Source organism: Hippichthys cyanospilos, chromosome 3, assembly GCF_059441005.1.
Source record: "Hippichthys cyanospilos isolate Australia breed blue-spotted pipefish chromosome 3, RoL_Hcya_1.0, whole genome shotgun sequence".
Taxonomy (NCBI): domain Eukaryota; kingdom Metazoa; phylum Chordata; class Actinopteri; order Syngnathiformes; family Syngnathidae; genus Hippichthys; species Hippichthys cyanospilos.
Genome location: NC_142371.1, coordinates 6,175,516 through 6,202,500, shown reverse-complemented (window position 1 = coordinate 6,202,500; position 26,985 = coordinate 6,175,516). Strand labels below are relative to the sequence as shown.

At 37.3% G+C, this 26,985-nt stretch overlaps 2 protein-coding genes across 3 annotated transcripts in view; both read left to right on the top strand.

Moving 5' to 3' along the window:
• slc6a3 (solute carrier family 6 member 3) overlaps positions 1 to 5,493 on the top strand; it is an 18,028-nt gene extending 12,535 nt beyond the window's left edge. Inside the window, exons 10-16 of the mRNA XM_088409571.1 lie at positions 272 to 384; positions 963 to 1,091; positions 2,075 to 2,174; positions 3,861 to 3,961; positions 4,741 to 4,908; positions 5,008 to 5,079; positions 5,200 to 5,493. Coding sequence (XP_088265697.1) covers positions 272 to 384; positions 963 to 1,091; positions 2,075 to 2,174; positions 3,861 to 3,961; positions 4,741 to 4,908; positions 5,008 to 5,079; positions 5,200 to 5,223 — 707 coding nt within the window. The 3' untranslated portion in view covers positions 5,224 to 5,493. The remainder of the gene's footprint in view (positions 1 to 271; positions 385 to 962; positions 1,092 to 2,074; positions 2,175 to 3,860; positions 3,962 to 4,740; positions 4,909 to 5,007; positions 5,080 to 5,199) is intronic.
• Positions 5,494 to 7,653: 2,160 nt separating this feature from the next.
• On the top strand, positions 7,654 to 26,294 carry dcdc2 (doublecortin domain containing 2). 2 transcript variants are annotated; one of them, XM_088409570.1, is made up of 9 exons: positions 7,654 to 8,421; positions 10,248 to 10,302; positions 11,674 to 11,750; positions 11,960 to 12,094; positions 12,591 to 12,740; positions 12,888 to 12,942; positions 13,094 to 13,271; positions 24,365 to 24,426; positions 24,808 to 26,294. In XM_088409570.1, exons 1-9 carry the CDS (start codon positions 8,135 to 8,137, stop codon positions 25,780 to 25,782), a joined length of 1,974 nt encoding a protein of 657 aa, XP_088265696.1. In that variant the 5' UTR covers positions 7,654 to 8,134; the 3' UTR covers positions 25,783 to 26,294. The 2 variants fall into 2 exon arrangements, with proteins under 2 accessions (XP_088265696.1, XP_088265695.1); XM_088409569.1 differs by having other exon boundaries at positions 13,046 to 13,271.
• Positions 26,295 to 26,985: the final 691 nt, after the last annotated feature.

Below are 26,985 nucleotides of genomic sequence, written 5' to 3'. Positions count from 1 at the left end.
ATAGCACTTGTTTTATTTTGGTCACACCCTAACACAAGCACATTCAGATCGTTTTCTTAAACAAAGACATCGAATTTTAAACACTATTGGCTTCTTGGATTTCTAGACCACTTGGTAGTGCCATAGAGCAAATGAACGCTAAGTTTAAAATAAAAAATAAAAATAGAATAGCTCCTGTGACAAGACTTTCTGGATTTTAACAACATATATTGTACAAAATATTATTTCCCTCAGAGTGCTGGTTCCCGATGTTTTCGTTTCTGCTGTTTAGGGGCTGGATTGGTGTTTGTTATTTATCCAGAAGCCATTGCCACATTGCCTGGGTCATCAATATGGGCAGTAATATTCTTCATCATGCTCCTGACACTTGGAATTGACAGCGCTGTGAGTATGCGGCTATTTACCTTTTCAACTACATACAACATATAAAATATTCTGTATTTTCTATCTTCTATCATATAATATGATGAATAAAGTAGAAGTGTAAATTAACAAATTCTAGGAAAGGTTTGTCAGAGTCAGTTGACCTTAATCTCAAAGTAATTTTTTGTTCCCTTGATACTCAGAATGCAGTATAAAACTACTGTTTTGTTCATTTCTCATAGCCTAAGAAGGCCCAGTACCAAATTGTTGTAAAAAAACAAAACAACAACAACAACAAACAATTGAAAGCTTTCAAGTTCATCCAATCTAGGGCTAGGTGTTCTTAACATCCCTGCTTCCCTTTGGCCCCCATCTATCTTGGTGTGGTGGTTTGTGTCAGGATGCAGGGTGACGGTATGCACTGTACTTCCAACTCCTCTGTTGCACAGAAAATTAGTTTGAGCATCAAATCGCATACGTGCCCACCAGTCCAAGTAAAAGGACAGAACATAACATTTAATCTGTATTTACGTATTGTATTTGAGGAGTGATGTACAAGACATTTTTAGTCTATTCTCTTCTTCTTGTTCACTTTTTAGATGGGCGGAATGGAGTCCGTCATTACCGGTTTGATTGATGAATTCAAATGCCTCCACAAGCACAGAGAACTGTTCACCCTTTTCATCGTGGTTGCCACCTTCCTCATCTCTCTCTTGTGTGTCACAAATGCAAGTATCATCCCGAAACTGTCGTGTTACTCCGGGGTGTGGTACAATTTCCACAAATGATTTTTGAAACTTAGAATCAAAGGAAATGTGAAGACTATCAACCCAACAACAGCATGAAGAAATATTTAACCCGATCAATACAAAGACGTATTTTGTTTTGTTTCTTTTAAGGGTCCAGATATTCAATCCCAGGTACTTAGTAAGGATTTTTTTTTGTCTAGTGTTTGGCTATAAGAGGGTCTAAAAATGGTTGGTATTGAATGAATCATCAATTACTTAAAGTAATTAAATACTGAAGTGTTCTATTACTTGTAATGAAATAAATTAATTGATTAGTACCTAATGTAACTAGTACTCGGTTGCCTAAAGCAATCAAATACTTGAGTTCTTAATTTCCTAAACTAATGATTACTTTAAGTAGTTGAGCTACTAATTAACTAAAGTAATTACCGTAGTTTCCGGATTATAGGCCACAAAATATGAGCAAAAAAAAAAAAAAATTGTCAGTGATAAGCCGCACAGGACTATGAGCGCAGGTAATAACATGAAATATTTACCCAAAAAGATGGCGGATGGAAATTATATTTGTTTGGTTTTTGTTGTTGTTGTTTTTTGTGATTTAAATTTTTTGTATATAGATGTTCCATAAACTGAAACTGATACACACATTTGCTTGCTGGTGACTAGCAAAACAAACAAACAAAAACAACAAAACAGATAAGTCGCACTGGACTTTAAGCCGCAGGGCTCAAATCATGAGGAAAAAGTCGGGGCTTATACTTCGAAAAATATGGTCGTAATTATTTGAGTATGAGTATGAATGAGTATGAAATGAATACCTGGGATTGTATTTCTGGATTGTTAAAAAATGTAAAAATACATCTTAGTGGTTGAGTTATTTGTGGTACTCATATCTTCAGTCTGTATACTGACTTGAAGATGACGGTATGAATAAGTTTGTCTTTGTCCTTTTGTCACTGTAGGGTGGGATGTACGTGTTTACTTTGTTGGACCACTTTGCCGCAGGAACATCCATTCTGTTTGGAGTGCTTATTGAAGCTATCGGTATTGCATGGTTTTACGGTAAGAGAAACTGGGAGGATGATAGGAGAAAAATAGACGATCCATGTTGTCGTGGTGAGCAATGCTGATGTTATATTAGGGCTTTGATGAGAAATTTGTCTGTATGGACGGGCTGTGACTCAGTGTGACTTAGTTCTATTAGGCCAAAGTGTAAAGTAACAAAAATGTCAACACACACTAATGGTTTTTGGCCCGTTCAGTCTCCGGCCACCTCAGTGGGTCTCTTGCTTGAGGCATAATCTGTCTATTAAATGATCATTATCATATTGTCATGTTGTGACTGCCCTTGAAAGGCTCCAGTTAACTGCAATCAATACTGACTCGTTTATTTGAATATGCCATTGATATACACTACAAACAAGAAGTAGAAAAGATGATGACAAACTTCTTGCAAAAATAACTATATTCACTTTCTGGAACATGAAAGTGGAAAATCATAACATCATAACAAGACATTTTCAAATACGGCATACATGAGAAAACAGTAGTAACAAACTCACTAATGATTAACAATAAATATCACAGCATGCCATAACATCTCAATAGTGATGAAATAGAAGAAACTTCAAAAAAAAAAAAAAGTCACATTTCTGACTTTAAAGGATTGGAACTCCAGACAAAGTTCCTATTTATTCACATGTTTGCTGTTATGGGCTAGAATTCTGTCACTTTGTGTTACCCAGCAGTGCTAGTCCAGTTTAGGTAACTGCATGTGGGGCACAGGGAATTCCCATTGGTCATAAACTACATCCGCTGGCTGATAAGTGAAATGACCTCCTTTCACCTTTGGTACTCAATTTTACAGAGGTGACGTACATTGCTACATGTAGTTTAGTTTGATTTGTAGACTTCACATCTCCAAGGCTACTGGTATTACTGTCCCTACAAGACATAATCTGTTTTTTTGTTGTTGTTGTTTTTAATGGGCAACAAACGTCAAATGTATTTATTGCATTGGAATTCACGAATCCATGTTGCATCTGATTGAGCCATTTTTTTAAACAGCAGCATGAAAAAATGCTTATCATTAAAACATCCTGAAGGTCAGGAAAAAAGATTGGCTTGAACTTCTGTCTTAGGTTACTTTTCACATGTCTGTTCACCTCATTGGGAGGACTCAATAGACACTGGGCCTCAGGCAGCGAAGTCTGTATATTGGCCCACTTTAGTGAAGTTTGACCTTGGCAGGCTTGATAAATCAAGCCTGAGGCCTTGGTGAGCCTTTTTTTTTTCTTTTCCTCATAGCTTTAACAAGAACCTTTCAACCCTGGTCACTGTGGTCTTTCATTCTGGTGTCCGTCTCAATAAAAACCTCTGCAGCAAGAGATGCCTTCTGGGAAGGAAAGCTCAGAGAAGTGAACTCTTATTGTATAACAATTCACCACAAAATTAGAGACACATTTTTAAAACTTGAATTTGAATGGATTTCTTTCAAAATGTAATCTGTTGTGTTAGTGGACAATTTATGATACGATTGTGACTCAAGAAGAGGGGAATTTGGGCTCTAAATGTGTGCTTATGTGCTTATATTGTTCCTACCAAAATGTCATGAGAACATTTAGAATCCAATTAGGTTAGTCGTGTTGGGATAGAAGATAGAGAAGTTAGGCGTTGTTAGTCAAGGCTATATCAACGTGTTTTTAAATTGATCAGTTCTTTAATTCCGAATGTTTTCTCCTGTTCCAGGAGTGGACCGCTTCAGTGATGACATTGAGGAGATGATTGGCCAGAGACCAGGCAGATACTGGAGGTTGTGTTGGAAATTTGTCAGCCCCTGTTTTCTCTTGGTGAGTGTCTCTCATTGCAACATTTTGGGCCACCATTATTTTTTTGTTAAATGAATTAAATTACAAACAGGGATCATTCGACATCATAAAAATCAATAAATATGAGATATAAAATTTGCAGGATTAAGCCAAATAAAACAAACAAAAAAAATCCCCAAGTAATTCTGTAGAGTGAGTGGTACATGGTGGAGCCAGAATAGAATTTGGCCAGAATCAAAATGCATGCTTAAGACATAAAGAGTATGTTTTAAGGCACTGCATGTGTAGTTTTCAGACTAACAGATACAAAAATGGGCAAAGTTAAAAGGCAAGGAAAAAAAAATTACCCTTGTTTGACAGACCTTGACACTACTGAATCCAGAAATTATAGCATTGGTCCCACAAAAATAGTAGTATAAAAATTTAACACAGTATAGTGATGGTTATTTTTATGTTAAAACATCCTAACTCTTTGTATTGTTAGCATGAGCCAAGAGTAAACTTTAAACACAAAAAAATAACAATATATTTATAAATATAAATACTGGTATCCATCCGTTTTCTATACTGCATGTCTTCTTTTAGCCGATTCCACCTGACTCTTGCATACACCCTGCTCACCAGCCAAAATCAGTTTCTGTTTGTGTCACACTTAAATTTACACCTTTGGACAATTTAGAGTAGGGGAGCCTCAATTGAGTGTTCAATTCAACCAATATGGCATGCTTGTTTTTGAGGATGTGACTTGAACTGAATAATTGATGATTTCTCCCCACCACCCAAACACAATCTGTCTTTAGTTCATGGTGGTAGTGAGCTTTGCAACATTCAACCCCCCCAACTATGGCACCTACATGTTTCCTTCCTGGGCTAACGTGCTGGGATGGTGCCTGGCCATTTCATCGATGACCATGGTGCCCCTATATGCCATCTACAAACTTTGTAGCCTACCTGGAAAATTTTGTGATGTGAGTCAAAGCGTCTGTGTCGAGTTGCAGTAATGATTGGTGAATAATTACACAACATTTTTTTCCGACATAATAATGTCTGCCTTTCTACTGGAGCAGAGACTGGCTTATGCCATCACCCCGGAAACAGAACATCATTTGGTTGACAATGGGGAAGTTCGCCAGTTCACAGTAAGTTCCGATTTGTTCACGTCACATTCTCGTGCTCAAAAGTGATTTTTACAATTACCTAACTGCTCCCTCAACTACTGTTGTTTAATTCATGCCTTTTCTTGTAACCCCCTTCCATAGCTTCACCACTGGCTTGTTGTCTGAATGCCAAAATAAAAATGTTTGTCGACATATGGATGAATGCATGCACAGCAGAGGTCTAAAATGTGACAAAGAAGAAGAGACAGAAGGGCTCAGGAGAAATGTAGGAGAGCTAGAAAAAAAATCTTGTAAGAACTCGTAGTGTGATTTTAATTTCAATGTGCATGTGTGAAGCTGTGTGTAAACCCATTTTGGTTTGACATCAGTGAACTGGAAACTGGTACCGTGGTGTTTAACCTGCATCTTCTCTGAATACAATAGTCCTAAAAACGATGCTGTGTAACTTTGAGTGGGACACAGAAGATTAGAACTAGTATTGTTCTAGCAGTGTTAGCAGTGTTCTAAGTTAATAAAGCAGCTGGCACTTCATTCTTGCAAAAAATAAAAAAATAATCCCCCCCATAGATAACAGTAATGGTAATGAAATATTAACTTTTTAAATCGCAATTAAGGGTCGAAATAAATCAAATGTTGATTAGAACATTCAGAAAAATTAACAGCAAGCCTAGACTTCCTCAAGTACTGTACTAACTCATTTACAATGACTGTTAAAACATGCAACTCCCATTAATTTCACATATTTCACAAACATGTTTACATTAAAAGGCCTTACAGGAAATAAACTATATAATTTATTCAGATAAAACAATGCTAATAATATTTTCTAAAATGCAAGTTCAGCTCAACTCAAGAACTTGTCTTTGACAAAACAACCAGCAATTTGAAATGAAACTAAAATGACATCATATAAATATCATCAACATGATTAATGTTTTAACTGAATGGCAATGTACTGTTTATACAATAAGATCACAGAACAAGGAGAATCACGTTTTAAAGTTTTAATATTATCGGACTAAAATTGCAGTACTATGAGGAAAACAAAAACACACCTAAATAAGATTAGGACTTCTGTGTAGCACACTCATCATCAGTTGAGTGTTTATTGGTAATTGTGTCCTGGTTTGTAGGATAGTCACAGTAAGTCATAAGTCCACTTTAATGTCAATAATAAAAAAATGTACATTCATGTATATAAAAAATATCATAAGTGCATTTTCACTTAGTCTATATAACACATGCATTAGCGAGACTGTTGATTTCAACAACCAAAGACAATAAACACTCCAGATTTAACCCTAATTGAGCTATCGTCCTCACATGTTCATATTTTTCCTGTCAATTTACCGCTGTTAAAAAAGCATAAAGCTTTAATTTTACTCATAAAATAGTGCTCTCAAGACTGTTTAAAGGCTGCTAATCTGCAAGTGGATGGTTTAATATGTAAATTAAGAGATAAATTATATATAGATAGTCTATGTAGGTATGAGTTCATGTGTTGTTGCGAGATTTTATTGTATTGTATTTTATGATAGTTATGATACAAGTGTTTTAATGGTATATAGTCTATAATATAAAGTGTTGAAAATGGATGGCTGTATGTATGTGTTATGTATGTGTGTGTGTGTATGCATAATAATGAGCAATGTATTTACTTTGTTACCGTGAAGTGGACACTTATTAGCCTTAAGGATCTAAATAACAATTACATGGATAATCCAAATAATTTTTGTCTGAACCAAAACCTGGAGAAGACCTATGTCAAGTACTTCATCAATGAATTGGGTGTTTAACTTTGTGCTGCATTCAGTCAACACATTAAAGGGTTCAAAGGTCCTGAACCGTTCCCATGTGTTGCTGTCATTTGCCTTGTGACGTTTCTGACTTCTTTCACAACGCCATGTAAAGTAGAACTCCTTGTGTTTACTTACGCTTAAAAAAACATTCATAATCTTGTCCCTGAGACATCACAAATAGCACAACTTTTTGATTAACGACGGCGTTTCTCCTTCACCACAATTCACGTGCAGTACTCACTTATAATGTGCTGTACTCTAGCACCGTCAAGTGGTTTTAAGATGTAATTGCATGTTCTGTTTGGCAAGTTAACCACCACCGCTGAATTTACACACATATATCACCATTGGGGTCGTTTGAGAGTGACACTGAAACGGCATACAAATCTATACGCACAGCACTTAAGAACAGATGTATGGTGTCCAAAAGACTCGCTAATGTTTTCTTTTGTTTTTAATATCTCAATCGAGATTTTTCTAAACGTCGAAAAAATATTACAGCAGAGCTATTTTTATACACAGCTAGATAAAAAGGCATTAGTTACAATTGTCTCTATGTTGGTAATGATTGCAACATGAAAAGTGCCACTTGACAATAATGTGCTAGGACACAATGTGCAGCCTCCCTGTTGCAGCACTATAGACAGAACAAACATGTTTTTGTCCTACTTTCTGGATGTCACTGGCAACCATAGGCTTCCATCGGGTCTCTTGATGCCCAATTAACTTTCTCTGCTGCAGTGTTTGGTGCAACCAAAATATCACATACGCGTGTGTTTTTTATTTTTTATTTTTTCAGTGCGCTTATTCAGCGGCTTGTAAGGTGCGCGTTTATGTCATCTATTTGCGCATTTTGGAGCCTGCATTCGACTAATTAGGACCAGTTCACCGATTCAGACCATCTTAATGATAGCTTATCTGTCAATTGCGGTTGGGAAATATACAGTGTTCCCATAGATACGTCCCAACAGATGATTCCCACGAGGGGCAACCCATAAGTAGAAGGTCCGTTAGGCTCGTGGCGCAGCAGTTCCCCACGAGCGCGGAAGTGCGCACGACAACCCCGCGACAGTTCTTTACGCTTCGTACAAGTAACTCGTGGACATTATGAGTTGTGTCGTGCTTGACTGTTTAGACGCGTTTTTAAATCATTGGCTTAATAGTCGTAGTATTTGCTCATATTCCGACCTCCTGCTATGACTTTCTGAGTTTGGATAGCTTCCCACGTTTTTTGTATTGGGGAGCAAAAATTACGTGAGAAAAATTTGTGCGCCAGGATGGGCTCGGAGAAGCCGAAATTTTTGTCCCAACCGGTGGTGAAGAACATTTTCATGTTCCGCAATGGTGACCCGTACTACGACGCCCGAAGACTCGTGATAAACCAGAGGAGAGTGTGCAACTTTGAGACTTTTCTGAGGGAGGTTACTGGGGGCATCCAGGCGCCGTTTGGAGCCGTGAGGAACATCTACACCCCGCGGGGAGGACACAAAGTAGACTGCCTGGACAGTCTTAAGCATGGAGAGCAGTACGTCGCCGCTGGGAGAGAGAGATTTAAAAAGTTAGAGTAAGTAACGCGCACGTTCGATCTCACCTACGTTATTTTGTCTTGAAATCCACATGAAGTAAAATGTATGTCGCTGTATGTAACGCTCACCTTAACTTGAACACTCCAATTAGTTCACCATTGCTTAACCACACTGCATTTAGAAAAAAAGAGATAAACGAGCCCTCCTCTTGACTTTTTCATCTTGTCTTGGTAATTCCAGTAACAAAATCCGATAAAACACATGAAAACAGAAAATGTTCGTGTTTTGACTTCAGCACTAAGAATTGATGGAAATGAATCCAGTACGCTATTCGGTTTTGCGTTTTGCAATTCATGCAATTCATTTTCTCACATTAACCTTAATTTTCATTTATTTTCAAAGGTACTCAAGACTGTGACTTTTGCAGCCATGCTAGCCATGCAGCTTTGTGCAAATTAGATCAGAAGACATGTGTGCATCATTATGGCCGATAAAAACGAGAGCTCTTCCTATATGTAATTACATTTGTGCCGTTGAAGAATACAGTGCAACGGCCCCCTCTGGAGATATTTTGCTGTAAATCCAGCTCATACTAATCTTGCATCAATTTTAATCAAGTCAATGACCTGTATATTGATATTCACACTTTCATATCTCCAATACCTGCATGGCATGCAATAAGGTCCAATGCAAAAATGTTGCAGGGAAAAAAAGGCAAAACATTTTCAATATAATCTAATCTTCAGATGACATGAGAATTTACATACAACATTTCATTGCTATTTGTCTATTATCTTACACACAATGATGTATTAATTGGACACACTATGTGAAGTAGTATGTGGTATAGTCTTTAAACCCCTACAGGACAGTGTTTTCCAACAAGGATGTGGAAGCACCCTGAGAGATCATTAGGGCTGCTGTGGAAATGACCTAATGTCAAATGTCACTTTATTTGTCTATAAAAGACCCTTTTTTAATTTCAAATATAATGTATCATTGTTCATCTACTATCAAATACACTAAAAAAAATGAATTAGCCATCTTGTCCTCCATTGTGAATGAAAATTTAATCCTGGCTTCCTGTAAGGATCTCCAATTTTAATTTGACAATCAGGCCCAAATTTCACACTCTCCCCAAGCTAATGATTTCTCCAAAAACAGCTTACTGTATTACTGCAGAGTCTGTCAGTCTGAGTCCAATCACTGGCCATTTTATTTTATTTTATTTTATTTTATTTTATTTTATTTTATTTTATTTTATTTTATTTTATTTTATTTTATTATTTAAACTCTTTGGACGCTGTCATGTGTAGATAAAGTCTTACATTTTTTTTTTTTTTTTTTTTTTTTTTTTTTTTACATGGCTTAGCCACACACCTGGACTATAAGTCACACAATGTAACATCAGACATTCATGCAGAAAGATCATATCATACCTGACAAATTTACACGTGACAAACTTTTAAAACAAGTTCTTATTCAACTTATACATCACTTTTATACTTTCAATACTATATTTTTAAACTCTTTTTGAGCGCACGGCCAATGAATCACATCTTTACACTTCTATTTCATAGTTATTCCATAAATTGATTCCTTCGACAGATACACATTTGCTTTACCAGTAGATTGCTCCCTGGTGGCTAATATAAAAATACTGCAGATAAACAATACTGGACTATAAACCTCAGGCTCAAGTCCTGAGAAAAAATGTTGAGGTTTATAGTCTGAAATTTACTTGTCTATTTTCTGTTAAATTTACAACCCCACATAGTGACGAAACACATTGTATTTGACAATCATGAGTATAAAACATCTCAGAATTTAACTCACTATATACTGTATATTTCTTTGTCTGTAGTTATTTGCAGATCGGCTCAAGAAAGAGAAGATTGCTACAGGCCCTTCCAATGCAGGTAAGCCAAAAACTGTGAGACTGTGGGCATCTTATTTAGTTATTTATTTTTGGTCAACTTTAGATTGATTTTTCATTTGGTAAACATGACTCTTTTTCCATCTGGGAAGTCTGGCAGTAGTGTATGCTTCAGATTAGCTGGCTACTTTGTGTCACTTCCTATTGGCAGTCTGCCTTGGTTTAGACCAGTGAGATTATGACTGTAACTATTGAACAGTTTTTGTTGTAGTTTGTTTCAACCTCAGCCATTTTCCGAGCAGATGGAGGGCATCCCTCTTAGCACGCCTAATGGAACATGCGTAACAGCATATTCTATCGTATCCCTCGGCACATCTGGCAATTTGCAGACTATATTGCTATGTGACTAGCTCAAGGCAGCTCAAATTTGCGAGGGTTGTGTAATGCATCTTTGATGGATTTTATTGAACTTAACATTGCAAAATGTTAAAATGCTGGGTCAAAAGAGGAAGATATTATTTATGTCTGAGCGGGACCGAGCTTTTTTTTTTTTCTTTTTTAATCCGAGTGTCTCTTCCAACATAAAATGTTGAGTATTCCGACTGTTCTTTGTATTCCTTCTTTTGTGTTTTTTCCCTTGATATGCAAGATGTATTTTGGCACAGAGCCTTGTGTAATTTTAGTCACTTGATTACCTGCTCAAATGAATTTAGACAATCTTCTATACAAGGACAACAAATCCCCCATCTCCTTTTAACATGGCTGATTATGTCAATCAGTGGCAAGCACTCTTATCAGTTTGATTTGGAGGCTGCTGTGTTTTTTTACTATTATTTTGACTATGCATGATTTGTTTATTTTACTGTACTATGTAATTGTATCTATATCAAGGAAAATGTTTTTCATAGATTATCTTTTAAACCCTGAAAAAATCATGGCAGTCCACTTGACATTGGCATAACATATTTTTAGATAGTTGTTATCTGCAATATCAATATGGCATCCATAAGCTATATATATATATCTATATAGATAGATAGATAGATAGATAGATAGATAGATAGATAGATAGATAGATAGATAGATATGATAGTATTTGTATCCTTCACATGGGCCAATTTACAGTCAAAGTGGGTTGCTTGGAGTGACGAGACCAGCTGTGCTTTTTCTATGTAATCATCACATAGTAATTGAGGCGACCCTGTTATTGAAGTGAGGCAAGTCCTCTGAGCAGAACCAAGTTTTATTTTCCTGTTTGCCTCAAAAAGCAAAATAAATCCAACTTGTGTCAATATTGCACTAGTGGTAATATTTCTGATTACTTATGTATAATGTATTTTTGGAAAACACTTTATGTATTTATGCACAGTAATATTTTTTTGTCGTTGTTTGTATTGTTTTACCTTTTCTTCAGGCCAAACCACATCCACCAAATCGGATTTCTGTGTCAGCTAGATTCTTGAAACCGATTAAGGAGCCCTGTCCAATATTGTGAGTGCAGGTACCCATCATACAAGTGTTCAAATTATTGTTGTTCTGTAAAATGCTTTATGTAGAAATGACTTTAGTTTGAGAATGTGCTATTTCAATAAAAAGTGTAATTGGATAAACATTGCTTTAATTGCAAAATGTGCTTACATGTTTTATAAACTAGTCTCCAATGATTAATTTCTTTGCCATGCTCATGATTTTGTGCTCAGTGTGGTGGCAAATGGGGACACTATGGATCCTGCCATAAGGCTTCTCATTCACCAACGGATGCTGAGCCAATTTGAGAGAATCCTTGAGATGATTACAGAGAAGATGGGTCTGAGAGTCCTTGGTGGTGTGAGAAGGTATTGATATCATTACAAATTGTTTGAGAAACATTTCAAACAATTAAACTCTACTGATACCAAATGCCTTGTATAATAGAATCCCTGATAGACACATGGACAAAAGTTGTATAATGCATCCTTTGATCAATTTACTATCCAAAGGAGGGCAATATGGTGAATCAAAGGTTTGCAAGCCTCCGCTTCTCAGCTCAGGCTTTTTTTTGTTTACCTTCTGATTTGAACCATCATTGTTTTTCCCTAAACATTCCAAAAACAAGCATGTTAGTTTATTTGACGACCTTAAATTGTCCATCAGGATGTTTGACTCACCGTCCATTTGTCCAATGTACAAAGCAAGTACTTAAACATAACTGTATGCTTCCAAGATTTTGGTGTGGATGAACTTGGCTCACCCCAAACCCATGGATTACTGTTGATATGATTTAATATTGATATGAATGAATCAATTTTTTTTTTTTTTTTTTTGTATAATGCATTCTTTATTGCTTGTTAGTCTTTACACTCATGAAGGCCAGCTGGTGACTGATGGTACTCAGCTGGAGAGCGGTCAGCTCTATGTGGCCGTGGGCAGAGAGAGATTTAAGAGGCTCTCCTATGCTGACCTGTTGTTCAGCAAACCTCGAGGGGGACGGCGGGTCAATGGGTAAGCACAATATGATACAATTATGCTCCTCACACTGTATTTAAAGCTTGCAGTTTTTTTTTTACATGTTTTTTTGTGCTGAGAAGATTCATTACACCAGATGTGACACGACTAGCACTAAAAGTTTTTTGTTTTGTTTGTTTCCAGGATGAAAATGGGCACACTGCCGCCCATCTACAGATCCTCAAAGCAAAATGGAAATGTAAGAAAAATCAGTTTCTTATGTAACAGATTTTGAATATTAGGACATTTTTTAGGTTAGTCTGGTATAATACAAGCAGTCTTCTTAATATCTCATTTTTCAGTGTCTAGCCCATCACATTAAAGGTAATCATGAGATAATGTACCTTCAGAGAAAGTCAGCGGTCCGGAGCACTGACAGCGGAGATGGCGATTCAAAGGCTTCACCTCTAAACAACAATGGCGGCAGCAGAGAGCACCTTTCCTCCATCGTCAAAGAAATTTCTCAGGCCAGACTCCTCTCTCTAAGATTGAAGAGGAGTGGACAGAGCATAACGCTCTGTGACAATGGTAAGACTCAACACAACAGTAAAAGATGTGTTTTGAGCTTTGAATTCCGTTTTATCCATATAAATATACTGGCTTTCATCTATACAGTCTAATTTGTAATAAAAGAAAGAAATAGAGAATCTCTTCCATCCGTTTTCTAAACCACTTGTCCATCAGGGGCTTCTCATCAGTTAATAGCAAGGCACATAGAAAGACAAACAACAATTATCTTCTGCAATTTATTTATTCAATATCATTGCTATCCTGCTGAAGTTGGGAACAGCAGGCCAAAAGTGGCACTAGTAATAGAAAAAAAATGATCGTACTATTATATTAAACTCAAGGCGGATATCAAATATTTGTAATAAATCAAAAGGCTTCACTTGCAAACATTGTTCAATTTACAATGACGTAATGCCAGTACCTTGCAAGTTTATGTAACCTGCCGCATCCATAAATGGCCACTAAGAGGAGCAGTTGCTCCGCGGCAGATGGTGAAAGTGGGCAATGATGACATTGAACACACAAAAAACACATTACGTCACCTTTACTTCGCTCAGATATCGTAAACAGGCCCACAATTCCCGGTTAAAGCACGCTCATTTCAAGTTTACTGATAAGGAGACGCAACTGCCTTTGGCTGACCTTAAGTTAACTCTATTGGAGCACGAGTCACTTAACATCATTCATTGCCTTGTCATAAGCTTCTTTCCTGTTCTCTTCCTTCGCTAGTGTCTGTTGGTGTTTGAAAAAATCCGTTTCCCTTTCTTATTTTTAATAATTCATGTTCTAGTAAAACCTTTGAATGTGCCCACGAACGATTTTGCACCTTAATTGCTAGAGCTATTTTAATTGAAGTGCAGATGACTGCGTTTATTTCCCCCTGGATGATGTTGGCCACAGATTACATTAACAGACAGACATCTCTTGAAACAAGACTGGACAATGGACACAATTTTTCACTCTTTGACCCAAAGCAAAAAATAAATCATGGTTTCTCCTGGCCCTACTCTCATTACTCATTGCAAGTGATGCTTTACATGTACACCAACTAACCTATATTAAATATATGGATCCAAAAATAATGAAAAGCTTTTCAGGGTCAGGTATATTATTTCCATTAAGAAATCTGACCTAAGCTTCCAAAATAAAACCACAGCGGGAAATGTACATGATAGGATAAACCAAAAAAGGTCAATTTATCTTAAATATCGGTGATAAAAATGGGGTACAGGATTATTAAATTGTGAATCTGAGAGCTGTTAAAAAAAAATGAAAAATAAAAAATAAGCAATGAGGCAACTTATGCATTGACTATACTGACAGAGAGGTCACTTATTGTGCGTGTCACCATTATTCACTGTCTGATCTGTTGGGGGCCAAGGGAATAAGAAAAAAAATGTGGAAAGCCTCAGACTTTTCTGCTTCATTAGAGTGAACACAGATGCGAGTGACAGAGAACACAAGGAAAAGGGTGGTGGCAGTGGAGCAGCTCATGCAGCAAAGGTCACAGAGTGTCTCTCGCTCTCTCTCGCTCCCTCAAAGAACTTATATATTTTTTTTTTTATCTAAAGACAACTAAACAGCTGACACCATGAATAGAAAAGAAGTCTGGATATATACTGTACATATTTTTTTTTGCCCCCAAAATGTGACCAGTATCACTGAATCACATTTAATTCATGATGATAGCAGAACAAAATGAAAGATGTCTTCTAATAAGTGAGAGTATGTTATGAAAGGAGTTGGAATAGAAGATAAGTAAAGTAGAGCAAGTAAAGAGAGCACACGCGCAATCAAATATGATGAGTAGTAGGGGATGTGAGCATTGTGATGTGAGGGGATAAAAACTGCACGGACATATATAAAGCTGGGAGATGGTAAGAGCTTTGGATAATTGCCTATCGTTTGGTTAATCTCTCAATTTGGAGTCATCAAAGCGAAATGAATTTGCATGAACCCCTTGCTGGGACTAAATTGCAGCTCTGGAAATCAACAAAAGAGCCTGTTACACCAAGGAGAGATCCTCAGATATGGACATGATGAGGGATAGGCAAGGCAAGACAAGAGCGTTGCATGTACCCTGTTCACTGGGCTGTAAACATAATGGATTTTTTTTCCTAAATCTGCTTTGAACCTGAGTGACATTTCAGAACATTTAATTCACCCTCCAGGCAAGGTAATCACTTTATTTTAATCAACATATTTTAATATGGTCCAAAAATAAAGGTTTTAAAATCATGCTGATAATGTATTGTGGTGTTGAAGTGCTTTATATAGTGCACAGGTGTCAAACTCAAGGCCCGAGGGCCAGATCCGGCCCACCCGATCATTTTATGTGATCTGTGAAATGCTGGTTTGACTTAAGGTTTCTGGCTAAAATACCAAAATTGCAAGTTCCCTACAACTTTGGAAGTTTTAAAACCAGTGTTTTTTTTGTTTGTTTTTTTTCCCAATCTCTCTTTTGAACAGTTTTTACTGGCCTCTGATTTCAAAACTAGCAAAAGTGTGTGAAGCACTTGAACATTTTTTCGACTTCACAGTCGTTCCAGCCATTTGACCGAAACTATAACTACAATGCGGCCCACAGTAAAAATCAGTTTGACACCCCTGATTATAGTGTCACCTTATACAACACCCTTTGACGACTGTAATTTTGCAAACTGAAGGAAACACAAATAATTGACTCAGGGTTTACGAATAGGCCTTCGTCCTTGGACACAAGGGTGATTTTACTGGCCGGGAAAGAAAAGGCATTGCTTTGTACATTTTTCACACATGAAAATGAAAAGAGAAGCCCTTTTTTTTTGGGGGGGGGGAGCATAACTGGGGCTATTACATCACATCTTATATGGTTCTTCAAAAGTAGTGCAGTCAAGATATTTTAAAATTAAAGGATTAATTAAGATTTCTGATTAATTAATTTTATTACTCTCTTTTTAATCTCACCTAAAAAAGAGAAAGTCCCTCAATCCTCTTAAATTCAGATACATTATGTTACTGTGGCAGATATATAATAAATGATACATGATAGACGACAACTAAACAGTAGATTCAGTCATTTATTTACTTTACCAGACTTTAACAGGTGGCATTGTGACCATTTACCTTATGCTGTATTTGAGACCCAAGTTCTGACTGCAAACTTTAGTTTAGACTACCAAGGATCACACTTTTTAAAAATTGAGAGCTACTTTTGTGGTACTGAGTAACACGATGGGCCTCCAGTGTGATACACACTTCTGAAAAGACAAATTTGCTCAAAGTACTGTATTTGCCATAATGTTGTTATAATATATTAATTATTAATTAATTAATTAATTATTAATTATGTAAGTGCCAATAAGTGTCTGTAATATTTCTGGAAAAATCACAATGTTCAGGCTTGCGCGCTACTCATGTGATCCTTAGGTGCTACCTGGTGCCTGCAGGCACTGTGTTGGTGACTCCTGATCTAGACCAAAAGGAGAATGGTGCCATTTCTTTTGTCATTGGCCAAATAATTAGAAATCAACATTAAAATAAAACATATTTCATCCTGTCAATCTCAGACTTGCTCAAATGCAGGGTGTTATCGAGTTTAGTTTGGCAGAGAGCTCTGCAATGTCTTACTACATTAGCATCTTGGTTGCTACCATTAGCAGTGGCTGCAGTCACAGCTGAGTGTTTCGCATTGATTAGTTAGGCTAAACTTTACTTGCTTTTGTGAAAAACAAGCTCCCTCTTATTAAAAAAAAATAATAATGCATATCACGCTCGTTTAAGCCGCCATCGGGTATTTTTTTTGTCAAAGTTAAATTACTATTCATCTGACAAACAACTCTCACACATGAGGGCTATTGTTACCATTCATTTACTACATGTGCACACTGTGAAAACATGCACTTCTTTAGTTTTGGCATTATTATTTACTTGCTTTGTGCTTCATAAATAACTCTGAAGTAGCAACCACAAAATAAATAACATTTAACAACCTGTGCATTACCAGTGAAGATATGACTACTTCGCAATTAATGGTGAGCTGCTTGAGACCGAGAAACTCATCATCCAAGGTTCTCTTTTCACCAGAATCGTTTTTCTCTCTTTCTTTGGGAATATTACTACCCCTTTGTGTCAGACCTTTCGGAGGTAGTAGTGGAGGTGCAGAGTGATTTTCAAATAGAGCCAGGTAAATCAGGGCCAGCATTGAAGCCTTTAGGGTATTCATTCATACAAAACATCATGTTGAAAAGCCCACTGCCTCCTTTTCATGCTTGTATGAGGCTCCATCTTTTTCATGCAGCGGGAGCAAATTCAATTTACCGTGTGTCACATGATGGAGCACCATTATGTCCACTTATGTTATTTCCTTTCCAAGTCAAGGACAGATATCAAAGTTTGAAGGTGAGCTTACGGCCATGTTCACAGCACAACATGACAACATTTTGAAAAACTTAAAAACATGTATTGGCCTATTGTCCGCATGGAAACTTGAAGACGGACTTATTGGATTTTTTTTTTTTTTCATTTTGTTTATTTTGTCATCTTTACTTGGTAGTGTGAACTTCACAAACTAGCCAATTTCATAAAGACTTATAAAGACACACTCACACACACACGCTTACAAAATAAAGAAAAAGCCATACCCCAAAACACAGGCTTTGTCCTGTGATAACTGAACTGAACTCTTAAGGGCATTCTAAAGTAATTCGAAAATCCATGCTTTGTCAGACTTCAGAAACGTTTCCCCCCCAAAAATTCAAATGAAATGTTTCATCTACTTATTATTGGTAAGTTAAACATATGCAAGGGAAATCTACTCATCAAGATGCATGGGAAGGATGCTCATCAACAGAATCTATCCATGTGTGGGTGCATGCATGCGCACAAGTCATCCAGCCAGATCAACCCAGAGCCTTTAGTGTCATACACGACGATGCTGCCAGGGGGAATTATCCATGTTAGCATATGTATCTATAATGCCTGTCAGGGCAAAACAGCACTGGGAGACAGGAGGCATGTGCACAAAGACAAATATGGCGCGGCTGTGTCAAAAGGAGGCTCAGGAGCAAAAGGATGAAGGATGGCAATATTTAAATGATTTCGCAGATCGTTTGGGGGAGCAACGTGTTATTTGTGTATACAGTATGTTTGTGTGTGCTATTCATAAGGCCGTCCTTCCATATCGCCTCCTTTATTTGGGGACTCTCATCTCCCATTTTTACTGCAGCAGGAAAAGGTTCTTTATGACCCTTTGATGCAGGATTAGGGGATTAAAGTGCGGGGTGGCAGCACTAATCTGCCACATTAATCTGTTAACAAGTGTTTCAGCAGTGACATATAAGGGTGCTAACTGTGACATGCAGAGTGGAGGGTCTGACACTTTCACAGACTCACATTTCCTCACTGTCATTTTAAATCCAAGCTGCTTTGCACAGCTCACAGAGACATAACACATTTGCAAGGTATCTTTGGTGCATGTTCAAAAAATGTATGTCTATTCTGAGGGGCAGAATGTAGCATTTATGGAAATCAAATGTTTATTTCACATGGAAGGGCTACATTTGGGAGACGAATAGTTAGGGCCCATGTGAGGTTTGTTGGAAAAGTTCCAGGACTTTTGCACATGAATAAAGTAATTTGAAAACCACATTAATTTCTGCTCAGCAGCTCTTTTTGGCTTTCAGTACTGCAACGATGAATAATAATCACACACAGAACACTAAACCAAAACGGCACACATTTATGAGAGCCAGCTCAAGTGCCGTATTCAAATTGTGCCTTGTAGAAAGCGAAAAGTGCTGTTTTAATTCATCTTGACTGATAAATATTGACAGGTATTAAATGTCATTCAACTTTTAGAAAGCTGCAAGTTGAGTCAAGCGTAGCTCCACCAAGGCTGCGGGTGAGGTGGAGCAGATCCGATTTGACTTTTGGCAAAAAGCAGAATATTGTAGACCCCTGAACTGGTCACTGGGTATAGACTCATTTTAACTTATTCCTTTAAACTTCACATGATCACACTTGGTTCAGAATGTAATGATACACATACTACGTTTAAAAATCACGTTAATAAGGATCTTTCAAGAAATTTTTTCATCATGTTTTTTTTTCTGTTTATGGGATTATTAGTGCCAAGCAATACATTGGTAATGCAATGTAATGTAATATAACTAATGAAAATCAGCCTAACCCTAAATTAGGAGATGTGCTGAATGTGCTCATTATATTATGTACTACAATGCCATAAAGAACTGCTCATGCAATAAATTCAACAGGCCTTTGGTGTGGTTGAGAGCGACTGGAACAGATGGTGCAGCAAATCCATCAGAATAAATATCCAACAGATGGATTTGTTTTAGTTTTTTTTTTTTTTCTTTTTTTCCCTCTGCATGTCAAAGTGCCATAAACAAGCGAAGAGTCTCTGGTGAATTCAGGCTGTACTCCCATTAAATGCTTTAACAGGACTGCAGTTGGTGAATGGAGCATCACTTGCTGAGTGGCAACATTTCTTAATTGCTATTCAGAGTTTGTGCTTGTGTTGTTTTAGACACCACAATAACTCAGCTATGCATCTGCTGGATGAGTCAAAGTGGGTGTAAATAAGAAATATACTTTGTGCTGTGTGGAGTGATTTAGGTTCAGTAAGTGCTACATCAAGACCTTGGTGACTCAACTATGAGGCTTAAGTGATAAATGTGGAATTGGCTTTTTTTCCCTCCAGTACAGTTAGATCACTGCGAATAAAAGCAATATGGACAGTAGGTCAGATATAGTCTATATGGGGAAGTGACCTAATTTATTGTATTTTTCATTAAACTGTCATATACCTAACAAAAAAAAAAGTCCATATTTTTAAGAAAACGCAAAAGCAATAAAAGATGTTATGCTTTCAGGTGGGACTTTTATGCACCTGTAATTACTTTGTTTTAAGATTTAAAAAAAAATCTACCTGTAAGAAACTAATAGATTTGTCACATATAATTTGCAACCTTCTCTTGCAAAAGAGTTTGCATGTCAGCAGCTAAAGTTTTGCATAAATGCCAAATATTGATCGCGTGAACAAACTATACATTTTGATATCTTTCCAAAACTACCCTGCTTTAATTTCCCAAAGGACAAGAGGTTAAAATGTGAGTCAACGTGTGTAAAATAAAGGATTAAAGGATGATGCAAATCATCACTAGTGTGTTTTTATCCGATAAGCTAGCTCACACTTCCCGGTAAGGCTGTCTCTAAATAAGCCGGTGATCTTTGCCTCAAACATCATTTCACAAATGCTTTACACATACGCATATATGAAGTAATACAAGTTGAAATTGCACTATAATGTTAGCCTCCAACACAAAATCAAACAGAAGGCTGATTTACGTAAGGCTTTGTTGTGTACAAGGTTGTCATTGTGGGATCTGGACACAGGCAAACGTTAGTAAGGAAACATTGAACGAATGAAATGTATTTAACTGTCTATTACGGGATCTCTTTCTTTCTTTCTCTTTCTTTAATTTGTACTTTTGCACTTACAAGTAATATCACAAACACAAAGGCGAGTCTCCTCTGTTGTGTTTACATGTGAGCAGAGAACCTTTCATCGATGCAGATTGACAGCAGATTGTTAGGATTAGTGGAAAGGTTTTTAAGTGCCTATCATATACTGTAATAATGTCATGATATAATGTAACATACATACTGTAATGTCATATTTTGCTCACTTCTTAATATAGTCATTTGTTTCGTAGAACATTTTCTGATTATGACACGTCCACGAACATCAGTGACAATTGAACCATCCGTGCGCGGAGTGAAAATTCCACTTTATGCCGTGTTAAATGGATGAATATGAAATCTAATATGAACACTGTTATGATTGATCCAACTCCACCCCGTAATGAATGCAGGGCTTACTTGAATTGACATCCTTTTGAGTAAATAAATAATAAAAAATAAAATAAATAAAATATATTTTGGACTATAAACCGTAACTATTTCCTCATGACTTGAGGCATGCGGCTTATAGTCCAGTGCGGTTTATCTGTTGTTTTTATTTTATTTATTTATTTATTTATTTTGCTGGCCAAAGCAAGCAAATGTGTGTATCTGTTAGAGGTTTCAATTTCTGGAACGACTATGAAGTACAACTGAAAAGATGTGAATCAATAGTTGTGCTCAAAAAGAGTTTTAAAAATATAGTATTAAAAAAATGTCTAAATTGAATAAGAGAATGTATAAAATTTTGGGTAAATTTGTGACGTATACATTTTGTATACAGTACACAGTATATATGATTTTATTTATGTATTTATGATTGCATATATTAATTATGTGCAAAGTGTTTTTATGTTCACTAAGATAATCTATCAAACAAAGGATAAAAAATAGATTATGGAAGCATTGATTTTGAACTGCTATTTAACTAACAGTAGTCTGTTATTGTTGAAAATATCCATCCATCCATTTTCTATAAATATTTTGGAACTAAATATGCAAGCATGTTCAGTCTGTTAAAGAGAGGATGTTGCTGTTGGCAGACAATTCCAAAAAAATTAAATATATAAAAATTATATATATATATATATATATATATATATATATATATATATATATATATATATATATATATATATATATATATATATATATATATATATTTTTTTTTTTGGTATTTAATTTTTTTTTAATTTTCTGCCAACGTATACATTTTATATACAGTACACAGTACATATGGAAAATACGGTACTCTCAGGCCTAATTTTGACACTAAAGTCGAATATTCTGTATTAATTCTACACACTGACATACCCTTGTAGGGATTCCTTCAACCGGAAAAGTATTGTGATGCTGCTGTTGTGTTGCAGTATGATGTCTTCATTCTAGTTGGAAATATTTGGCAGTGGGAGTCATTTTTAATGCTGCAAAACATTACATAATATGACCTTTTGCCTTCTGGTAAGGCCTCAAGAAAATCTACACACATGCCATATCACTAACAGCATGAGACGGAATGCAATGGAATCCGCAAAGTAAACTATTATCAATGAAATATGATGCAAAACAATAGACAATTTTGTTCTTCTTTTTTTCTTCAGTCAGTTAATCCCCAGCATGATCTTGAATGTGGTGTATTAAGTTTAAAATATCAAACATTTTGGCTCATTTTGTAAAGATGCCAAATTAAATTGCACGGTTTATCATTTTTGTAGTCAGCTTTATAATGTGAATAATGTCGTATGACCTGGAATGACTTTCGTTTCACAGCTGTCCATTTTCAAGAGTGAATAGCTCGAGTGTTTTTTGTTCTTCATTACCCTCTTAGTGTTGAGACCGATTGACTTTGAAGACATTTCCAAACCCTTGTCTTTTACCAGGTAAATATTTCAAGTAAGAGGATAAAACATTATTTAATATGCCGAAGCATGAGTTAGAATGATGATAATGGTCAAAAGAAATGTATTGTTTTTATTTGCCTCTCACCTTCAGCTCACCAAATGAGATTCTTCCCCTTGTGATCTTCTAATGTTACAGCTCTCTCTTGAACAATTCCATTGTCTGGACGAGTTGTTTACTTGCATGAGACCAAGCAGTTGCTGTTTTACTTAATACCACAGGGTGCCTCTCTTGTGCTGTGTTTGTGCAGCCCTGAAAGCATTACTTTTTAAAAAGTCAAATGCATTACCTTGGAAATATTCTACAGTAAATGTTTCATTTAGAGGCGGCTCTGTGATGCAGTGGTTAGCACCTCCGCCTCACAGTTCAGGGACCCAAGTTCAATTCCACCTCGCTCTGGCCATCCTGAATAGAGTTTTTATGTTCTCCCTGAGCCCGCATGGGTTCTCTCTGCGGACTTGGGCTTCCACCCACATTCCAAAAATTGCATGGCAGCTGAATTGGACGCTTTAAATTGTCCTTAGGTGTAATTGGGTGTGTGCATGGTTGTCTGTTCTTCTGTGCCCTGCGATTGTACAGTTCAGGGTGTCCCCCAGCAACTACCCATAGACAGCTGCTGGCACCTGCAGGTATGTAACCCTGATGAGAAGCGGCTACAAAAAATGGATGATGGGTGGATGGATATTTCATTTAACTTGATGGGAGATGATGTTTATAAGGTGAAACAATCAAGCCACCAGAAATTGACTCGTTACAGACTTTTTTTTTTTTAAATACTGTAAGACCGTGAGTAGGCAACGATTACATTAATCATTTAAGACTCTGGAATTTCATTAAGGTGCCCTGGCAGTCTACAGTTTACTGGCAGTTTTTAATGCTTTACTATAAAGTAATATTCAATCTTGAACTATTCAAAAATGTGACTATCACATATCGTATAGTATTTCATTGTATCATCATACGTTATTAGACCGGTAATGTTGAATTATTTTTATTTTTTTCTAGCCGTCACTGCAGAAGAATGGTTAGCACATCTGCCTTACAGTTCAGTTCAGTTGGCTCCGGCCTCCCTGTATGGAGTTTTCATGTTTTTCCCGTGCCCGCATAGGTTTTCTCCGCTTCCTCCCGTATTGTAAAAACATGCACGGTAGTTTTATTGGACACTCTAAATTGTTCCTAGGTATGATTGGGTGTGTGAATGGTTGTTCGTCTCTGTGTGCCCTGCAGTTGGCTGGGAACCAATTCAGGGTGTTCCCTGCCTACTGCTTGTAGACAGCTGAGATAGACACCAGCAAGTCAGCGACCCTGGTGAGACTAAGCGTCAATAGGAAATTGATTGATGGATGCATGATTTTATTTTATACAACCAAGCAAACTACTAAATTCCATCCATCAGTTGCAGGGCACAGCCTGACCCGGTTGCCAGCCAATCGCACGGTACACAAAGATGAACAACCTTTTGCGCTCGCAATCACACTTAAGGCCAATTTGGAGAGTCATGCATGTCTTTGGAATGTAGGAGGAGACCGGAGTGCCTGGAAAGAACTCAAGCGAGCACTGAGGGAATATGCAAACAGGAAGGCCAGGGCAAGCTGGAATTGAACCCACATCCACTTAACTGTGAAGCCGATTCACTAACCAGTCCTCTACCATTCCGCTACTACATTTTAAAATCTTGATTCAATTTTGAGTCCATGATTCTGAAAAGCTTTAGTAACATTTAATTTGTCCTTTTCTATCTTTCTCCCCAGATGACTTAGATTCAAAAACTGATGATGCTGATGTTAAATCCCCGGACCATTCAACTGAAGAGGTACAGGTTTAACCTCAGTAATGTCAATATTGCAAAGACGGTGGTCTAATGCTTTGGGCACCACCAAGATACTGACCAGCCACCAGATGTGTATGTTTTTAGAATGGCTGACGGTGTTTTCTTTTCCATGAGAATTCTAAAAGTAGTTAGGTTAAAAATAACCGAATTATAGGAAAAAAATAAAATAAAATACAAAATTAAGAAGCAATATTTGGGACAATTTGAACCAGCTTCATGGATTGTTTTGTACAAGCCAACCTTAAGAATTGGGTTGTTGTATATAAAATGAGCCAGAAACCTGGATCTTATTGACCTCTTATTGCTTTTATTATGATTCAATGGCCTTATCACGTGATACAAAGCATTTCTGTTGTATTGCAGGACCCTGCATCAGATTATACCAAATCATCAGAGGAGAATAGTGAAAAGACTGAAGAGAAACAGGACACCCCTGCTGAAAACCCCTCTGAAAAGGACACTTCAGTTGTCCATGAAGAAAAGGCAGATAAGGAGACAAGTAGCCTCACAAAAGACAGTGCAGAAGAGGAAAATGAAGCAGAAAAGAATGCAAATGAGGGAGAAGCAACTTTGGTCTCTGAAGAGCTGGTTGAGGAGGTAAAAGAAGTGAAGGAAGAGGTAGTGCATGAAGATAAGGGGGCCTCAGATGAGAGTCGAGTGACATCAGATGAGACTGAGAAGGTCTTAGGCCAGAGTAAAGAGAAAATTGAAGATGATAGTAAGGAAAAGAATGCAGAAGTGATTGAAGAGGCAGAAAAAGTCAGTAAGGATGCTTCAGATGAAAACAAGGATGAGACTTCAGATGAACAAGAGGAGAAGGCCCCCAATGAGTCCAAGGAGGCAATGGTTGATGAGAGTAATGATAAAGTTGCCAATGACTGCATGGATGAGTGCGCCATTCAAAGTAAGGCTGAAGTTTCCATTGAGAGAAAGCAAGGGGATGCCACTGACAGTAGGGGTGAGGTTTCAGATGAGAAAATGTGTCATGGCACTAATGATAGTAAGAATGAAAGTGAAGATCAGTTTGCCAATGAGTGTAATGAAGAGGTTGCAGATTCAAATGAGAGTAAGGATGAACATACCAATGATAACAACAATGACGTGATTGGGGAAAAGGTTGCAAATAAGGCGCCAAATGAGAGTAAGGATGAGGTTGTCCATGAGACTGTGAATTCAGTAATAAATGAGAATAAGGATGAGATTGCAGATGACAACAAATCAGTTACAACTTCTGGTGCCCAACAGACTGAGCAAAATGGAGATACCAAAGGAGGTCAAAATGAGGGAAACGTTAGCAAAGGCAGTGGTAGTAATCAAGAAGAGAAAGACAACCAGTGAACAAGAAACAACTCAGTCAGTTATAGAAATACCAATATTTAAGAAATGCGGATGAAGATGGAAAACCAAATCTCAATCTCAAAATTCCACAGCAAAAAGAGATGGAGTGAAACCACGTGAGGTTGAAAATGAATATTGGCATCAAAATAATACCAGGAAGGCAAAGGAAAACTAAATACAAATGTCATCAGATTAGTTTAATGAATGTATTTATACTTCATAAGAATTTGGAAAATACAGTAGGAATGTAGTGCTTGAAGAAAATCTTGGTCTACATACTGTATACTGACAAGTTAAACTTCATTTAACAACTCTTTTTAATAACTAAATAACGTCCGGATGTATGGAAATATTAAATATGTCTGTGTTGTAGTGGGTGATTTTGTAAGGGCAGCACGTTATTCTTATTGAAATGATTGAACAACTCACTGTGTGTTTTTCAACAAAATATCACCACAGCATTGACTGTATTGTACATACCACCTATTGATGATTAAACAATATTACCCATATCTCTGCGAGTAATGTCGTAGGTGTACTGCCGCCGCTAATGCTAAATCGTCATTCCATGGTCCCTATTTTCATGATCAGGCGCAAGTCTGGTGATGGGCGCTGGATGTCTAGACGTGGTCGGGTAGGGGGCCAATCCGAGCTTCGGAAATCTGGCAGAAAGGTGCAGCTTGGCGCAGACAGATGGAGGCGGTGAGAGCCACTTCAAAGCAGCCGGCTCCCATCGTGTAATAAGGGCGCCCCGCCCTATCCTCTTAAACGTGTTGCACCTGACTCACATGGATATTCCAGATATGGCAAAGAAAGGGAGGACGCCCAATATCACCCGAAAAGAGTCCGCAAGTAGACCTCGTCAGGAGAACAATGTCAACATTTTAAAGTGATCAACCATTGGGAATGAGTTCTGCCGCTGCATACTAACGTACTCATGTCACATAACTGAGAACCGCATGCTCAATGTAAGCAGTTTAGTGCAACTTATGGCCTCTGCACACCAAGCCGGCATTGAGTGTGGGTACTTGTGGTGCGGCCAAACCCCTTGGGAACATCAAAGTTCGTCGTGGGCATGGGGAAATGCTTTTGGGCTGATTCAGCATGTTGAATTGGACCATAAACCTCTAAGCCGCCTGTTAAGCTAGCAAACAAGTGCACGAGATGAGGGTGGAAGTAAATAAACAAAGACGAAAAGTCTCA

Bases quoted from the DNA above. Each gene is read 5' to 3' on its own strand.
- dcdc2 (XM_088409569.1), top strand. From the start codon at position 8,135: ATGGGCTCGGAGAAGCCGAAATTTTTGTCCCAACCGGTGGTGAAGAAC. The intron at 8,422-10,247 runs GTAAGTAACGCG...CTTTGTCTGTAG, and splicing joins GAGAGATTTAAAAAGTTAGA to TTATTTGCAGATCGGCTCAA. The intron at 12,095-12,590 runs GTATTGATATCA...ATTGCTTGTTAG, and splicing joins GTCCTTGGTGGTGTGAGAAG to TCTTTACACTCATGAAGGCC.